The 6,774-nt window shown below is 48.6% G+C and overlaps 1 protein-coding gene across 1 annotated transcript; it reads right to left on the reverse strand.

Moving 5' to 3' along the window:
* Positions 1 to 348: 348 nt before the first annotated feature.
* On the reverse strand, positions 349 to 1,236 carry LOC129689724 (transmembrane epididymal protein 1A-like). The gene has a single exon (XM_055625114.1). It carries the CDS (start codon positions 1,234 to 1,236, stop codon positions 349 to 351), a length of 888 nt encoding a protein of 295 aa, XP_055481089.1.
* Positions 1,237 to 6,774: the final 5,538 nt, after the last annotated feature.

The raw sequence follows: 6,774 nt of genomic DNA on the forward strand, positions 1-6,774 counted from the left end.
TTTCTTTCTTTCTTTCTTTCTTTCTTTCTTTCTTTCTTTCTTTCTTTTCTATTCTATTTTCTTTTCCTCCCTTCCTTCTTTCTTTTCTTTTCTTTTTTTTCTAAGAAAAGCTACCCAAAGCTGTTACAGAAAAGTACTATTTTGTTCTTTGCACAAGCAAGACCAGAAACCATAAAGATAAGGAAACAGGTGAGAGACTGACCTGGACGGAACAAAGAGATAACTAAGAAGTCATCCTCGGAGCTAGAGGGCTTATTTGGGGGTAAGGAAGCTAGGTCCTGGGATGGAAAGCGGTGCTGCGGAGTCCAGGTTGTGCCTGTGAATACACAGTCAAGATGGCTTCAGCTCCTATACACCTCCATCCTGTGGCTCGGCTTCAGCTCTGAGCTTTTCCAGTTCTTCACCACTGGATTCCATAGGGCACCGCTGGTACCTAGTACTGGGAGTCTTTGTCCGGGAAGAACAGCGACAGTGCCAGAGTCTGCAGAGGCCATAGATAGCAGTCAGCAAGGCAGCCGCTAAGGCCAGGTGCCAGCAGAAAAAGATGGTTACAAATGCCATATCCATAGGGCTGTCTTCCTGCCAGGGCCGGCCGGTGAGAGGTATGAACATCTCACATATCTGCATCATCCAGGTGCTGAACACCATCCCCAGCCAGCACTTGAGGACCCAGAGTGGGGCATGGTCGGGGAGCCAGATCTCTACAGTGGCCACCAGAGCGAGCAAGAAGGCAAGTACCACTAACAGCAAATGTACTCGGTTATCCAGGGGGCTCTTGCTCTCAGCGTGGCTTATCATCATCAGTGCCAGCACGTACAGAGTCAGGGCCTCGGCTGCACGCTCCAGCTTCATGCTCCAACGGGACGACGGGTGTGACTGGCACACGATGTCCGCCACCCCACTGAGGACAAAGAAGCCAAACATGGTTATATGCTCCCAGACCGACTTGAAAACGAATGGCCGCCGAGGGTCTTTCCAGTCTATCATCTTGAAACGGTTGACCCCTATCGGGGAGAACCATTCACCAAAAATGCTAATGGTGGGGAAAACCACCTTTGCCAGTGCTTCATACGATACCTGCCAAGCCAGCTTGTGTCCCCCCAGCTTCCTTGGGAGCATGGGGTGCTGGAGGACCCTCTGTTCCTGTAGCAGGGCCAAGGAAGTTAGCACCGAGTAGTAGATTACGTAGAGAAGGAAACCTACCGCCGGCACCAGGTGTCCCAAAAAGGTTGCCATGGCTTTTGTGTGTGTTGAGACGAACAGGACCAGAACCTTCGCTGGCTCAGAAGCCTCTAACGATTCTCGGGATGTCCAGCAGCTTGGCGCTGCTACCCACGTTCAAGAAAGTGTATCTGAGCTGCCACCCACGTTCAAGAAATTATATCTGAGCCACTCCTAGGGTGGGGCCTCTAAGCAATGTGGTTTTTAGTCATCTCAAAGTGCCCCGACTGAAGTTTACTGGGGCTGAGGTTTCAGCTTCTGTACCACGTGGCAGATGCTGCAGATCCAGCTTGCCCTTCTTTTCATTGTAAGCCCCATGGGCTGGTCCCTAGAGAAGAGCGAAGGACCAAGAGGCTTTAGCAAAGGAACTGTAGGCTGCCTCTGCCACTGACAGCTGGTGCCAGGCATGCTCTAAACATTTCTCTCATTTGAATCCCTCAGCAGGGGCAATGGAGAAATGGCTCAGGGCTTAAGAGCTTATTCCGTTTTTCAGAAGACCTGAGTTCGGTCCCTACCACCCACCTGGGGCATGTCACAACTGCCTGTAACTTCAGCTCCATGACACCCTCATCTCTTCTTGGACACTCCCGGACAGTCACACACATACACCACACCACACCACACACACAAACACCACAACATCCAGACACAGACATACACAGAGACACACACACTACACCAAACACACACAGACACAAATACAGACACACCACACCACACACACACACACACACACACACACACACACACACACAAACACACAGTTAAATCCTTGAACAACTCACTGAGAAGGGACATTGTAAAACTGATTTTATTGGTGAAACTGAAGCTCACACAGGACAGGCACAAAACACTACATCGAGTGAGCAATAGAGTAGGCCCAGCATGGACCCAGGTTTACTGGTCTCACTCAGTCCAGCATTTGCCCACAGCAAGATAACTGGAATTCAGCTCCAACACATTAGAACACAGGACTGTGCACGTTACTTCACTTTCATCTTGGGTTTTTGTTTTGTTTTTTTTTCAAGATAAGGTTTCTCTGTGTAGCCTTGGCTGTCCTGGACTTGATTTGTAGACCAGGCTGGCCCTAAACTCACAGAAATCCACCTGCTTCTACGCCCCCAAGTGCTGGGGTTACAGGCGTGCGCCTCCACACCCGCGCCACCATACCTGGCTTTTTTAAGTGTTGTTTTCTAAGTCCGGATTTTTTGTTTGTTTGTTTTTCCAGATAGGAAAAGTCAGTGCAGTGCAGACAATGGCTGTCTTGGGACTCACTCTGTACATCACTGGACATAAAGTGTGCGCACGCACATGCGCTTTAAATGAGGTTACACCACTTGGAATGATGATACTTCTCCCGAGAGCCATAGACAACTTAGTAAAGCTTCAGTATCAGGCCTGGGAACCTTCTCTTGGTCAGGGGAATCTAAAAGACTCTCAACATAACACAGGCTCCTGCTGCTGCCCTTGGCTGCCTCCCAGAGCTGGAGCCCCTGTTGCTGAAGACATCACACAGTTCAGACACAGGGCTTGGAGGGACTGGCCTGAAAGCCCCCTCCCTGAGGAGGGGTCGTAGTCTGTGAATGTCCTACCTGAGCTGCCAAGAGAGAGAAGCAGTCGGTAAGTCTGCCCAGCTATAAGCGTGCGAGCCTCATGGCCAGAATGAAGCCATATCCCCAAGAGTGTAGTAACAGTATTTGTGTCCTGGGGGTGACCAGCAACTGTGTGATAGGACTTAAGGCCTGCTCCCTAGGAGGAAATTCATGCCAGACAAGGTAAAATCCAGCCAAATCCCCACGGCTGCTGAGCCGATCGACCCTAGAGGAGAAGCTACTACTGCCGATGGAGAAAGACAGCCAACATTGTCCTCTGGTCTCCCCACACGGATGTGTATGCACCTGCACATACATGTGAACATATCTGCACAAGCATGAACACACAGCACTCACACGGGACAATTAAAAATTTAAAGACAGTATTTCCAAAATAAAAAATAAGCTGTGAGGTTTTATCCCGTATGTAATCCCAGCATACAGGGAGGCAGAGACAGGCGGACCTCTGAGTTCCAGAACGAGTTCCAGGGCAGTTAGGGCTGCACAGAAAAACCCTGTCTCAAAAAACAAAACAAACAAAAATGGCAAATAATATACAGTCTCTATTACTGTTCAGAAAAAATATTCAAGATACTCAGTCTCTCTGGTAAAGTGATGCGCAACAGGTACCTGTAGAAGACTGACTCTTTGTGACTCCTGGAATCTACGTGTTTAATCCCCAGCATACCGATCTGAGAATACTTGTTTGTGGAACTTCCTGGGAGGGGACTAGATTTAGATTTAAGATAATGTTGTGAGGGTGGGACTCTCAAAACTCAGTGCCAGGCAAGGTAGGGAATCCTAGCACTTGGGAAGTGAAAGCAGGAGAGTTCAAGGCCAGCGTTAGGTAGTCTGAAGCAAGCCTGGGTTGTATCAAACAGTCTTGGGGGTGGGAGGAAGAGGGAAGAAAAGATCCAATTAGCACTGTTCTGAAAAGAGGAGAAAGCCCATGCCGAGGAAAAGCCATGTGAGCATACAACAGCAAGGCGGGCGCCTGCAGCCAGGAGCACCCTCACCGGAAGCCAACGATACTGCCACGCTGAGCAGCTCCGACCTCATCCTCAGAAGTGTGTGGCAGAGGCCGTCCACCCACAGAGGACCAGACAGCACCTGCCTCACAGCATAACACGGGAGAATCCTCCCAGGCCTGCCCTCCCACCTCTGCCAGCTAAGTAAACCTTTAGGCTCCACAGTCTCCTGAGGTAGCAACCGTGCAACGAGTGTTCAAACCACAAGCCTGTGAGAGACACTGAGTCCAGTCACAACCGTGTTGCTGTAACAAACAGTTAAGAGTGGGAAGGGATCACCCTCCGGTGAGAATAGGCGGTCACGGGTTAGCAGGTGCTGGGGTGTTCTTGTTCTAGGGAGGGCCTCACTGGGCTAAACATGACTCAAACCCTCTTGTTTCCATCAGACTCAGTGGGAGCCTTTAACAATGCCGCCAGTGTTTGGGAGACACCTCTAAAAGCCTCGTTTGATTGGCCTAGGATTAGATGTTAAGTATCCATGCTTTTAGACTTCCCGTAAAGACACAGAAGGCTAAATTCCACATGGTTTCAATTAGTGTTCCCCGGGGAGGGGTCTCACATTGTAGCACAGGCAAGTTGGGAACTTACGAGGCAGCCCTGGGTTTGAACTCACGGAGACCCTCTTATCTCAGCCTTGGAAGTGTTGGGATTACTGACTTGATCCACTTAACTCATGATCCCACTTTCGAAGAACCCTAAATCAGTCAGATCCACGGGGACAGAAAACAGAATGCGGTTACCAGGAACTTGGGGAAGATGGACCTGGGCTTCGACCTTTGATAAGCACGGGCATATGGGAAAATGAAAGGCATATGAGGATAGGGGGTGGGGTTTGCTGTGAAAGTACATTCACAGCAACGTGAATGTACTTTCTGCCATTAACTGGAGGCCTAGAATGGTTTGAGCGGCACATTTTATGTTTTGTCTGTAGATAGCTACCAAAAATACAAATAAGCCAAGAGTGAAGACTGAGACTCCCATGATTCTCATGATGGTCGTGAGGAACACTCCCCCACACAGTGAAGCTGCAGGGTTAGTGCTGCCTGACTTACCTGAGGGACTGATCTCGCCCTGATCTGAGGCATACGTCAGATCAGAGCAAGGTCTCAGCACTGAGGAACAGAGATCTCCATTTTAAAAAGTTCTTCAGGGCTGGAAATATTGCTGAGCAGTTGAGCACTTGCCAACCGTGCTGCAAGGCTCTGGGTGTGGTCCCTAGTGCTGAAAGAAAGAGAAAGAGAGGACGGACACGTGTGTGCACACGTGCACGCACACACACACACACACACACACACACACAAATCTCACATAGTCTGGATCTCAAAGCTCATTTCTTGAAGACTTGATTCTCTGATGATGGAGCTACAAGGAGAGATGAAGTCTCCAAGAGATGACTTTTTGTTGTTTTTTGACCCAGGGTCTCTCTGTGTAGCCTTGGCTGTCCTGGACTTTGTAGACCAGGCTGGTCTTGAACTCACAGAGATCTGCCTGCCTCTGCCTCCCCGAGTACTGGGACTAAAGGCGTGCACCACCACACTTGGCTGCATTGCTAGATTTTTAAGGTCTGAGCTTGGCCCCTGACAACGCTAACAAATTTGGCCATCCATCCATGTCTCCATCCTTAATGTTCCAAATAAGAAACAAGCAGATCCTGAACTGATCAATTTTTCTACCTGTCAGAGGAATCCTGAAGTTATCTCTGGGATCCTAATATAATTCTGTTTCTTGATCTCATGCCGGATAGACAGGTAATCTGGGTGAAACCCACTGAGCTGTGAGCTTCTCTGAACTGTACGGATACTATGTGTGTATATATATAAAGGTTGCGTTATAAGCCAAATAACAAAGAACCCCTTCCACAACCTTACGCACAGGCATGCTGCACAGCTGTTTCTCCTCTGGCTTCGCTACCGAATTCAACAGTATTCTCCCATCCACCCAGGGCCTGCACTGCAGAAGTCAGGTGTAGTATGGCTAGTTTAGTGTTTTCAAAAAATGGTCAAGGGAAGAGCACAGGCCCATGTGTTGTTCCTGGGGAGAAACATGCAGATTAGGTCCTTAGAGCCTCACTGGTATACACCCAGACAGCAGTGACGTAAGACTGGACCGACTCATCCCAGCCACCCGTCCTCTTTCCACAGTGCTCCCTTTAGCCAACATCCTTCAGAGCTCACATTTGTCAGCTTAGCCCTACCGTCAGCCTTCCAGAGAAACATGTCAAGAGCCTAACAGCCTCCTGAGTCAAAGAATGGGGCTTGTGGGATAGGAAGCCAAGCTGCATCTCACCGCTGAGCAGGTGGTCCTCGTTTGTAGAAAGCAGGCTGAGCAAGGCAGAAGGAGCAAGCCAGCAAGCAGTACCCCTCCACGGCTTCTGCTTCATGTTCCTGCCTCGAGCGTCTGCCCTGACTTCCTTCAGTGATGGAGTGTGATGTAGTGCTGTAAGCTGAAATAAAACTTTTCCTCCCCAAGTGGCTTTTGGTTATGATGTTTTATCATAGCAATAGAATCGCTAAGACATCCTGCCCGGCTACAAGAACCTTAACATGGCACCCCACAGTATGGAGGTCCATAAAACCATATCCCTACCTAATTTCATATATGAAAATGAACTGTAAAACTCTAGATGAAATTAAGAGGAAACTGAGAAAGAAAGACACAAGTAGTTAGGAGATGAAAGTGGAAAACATTACATTATAGGAACATGAATGAACTTCCTAAGGTTTCAAAGGTTCAGTTCACATGGGGAAATGATCAATTAATTTAATGAACTTGGTTACATAAAATGAAGAATTTTTGTTTGATGAAAGACATTGTGGCAGTAGAGAAATGAGAGAAGATACTGCAATACCTAAAGCTATACAAGGTGTTGAGGTGACTTCCTTTTCTAAGAGTTGCTGTGGCCATGGCGTCTCCTCACAGCTACAGAACAGTGA

The sequence above is a fragment of the Psammomys obesus genome, unplaced genomic scaffold (assembly GCF_907164565.1).
Source record: "Psammomys obesus unplaced genomic scaffold, mPsaObe1.curated_primary_1811, whole genome shotgun sequence".
Taxonomy (NCBI): Eukaryota; Metazoa; Chordata; class Mammalia; order Rodentia; family Muridae; genus Psammomys; species Psammomys obesus.

Bases quoted from the DNA above. Each gene is read 5' to 3' on its own strand.
- LOC129689724 (XM_055625114.1), bottom strand. From the start codon at position 1,236: ATGGCAACCTTTTTGGGACACCTGGTGCCGGCGGTAGGTTTCCTTCTC.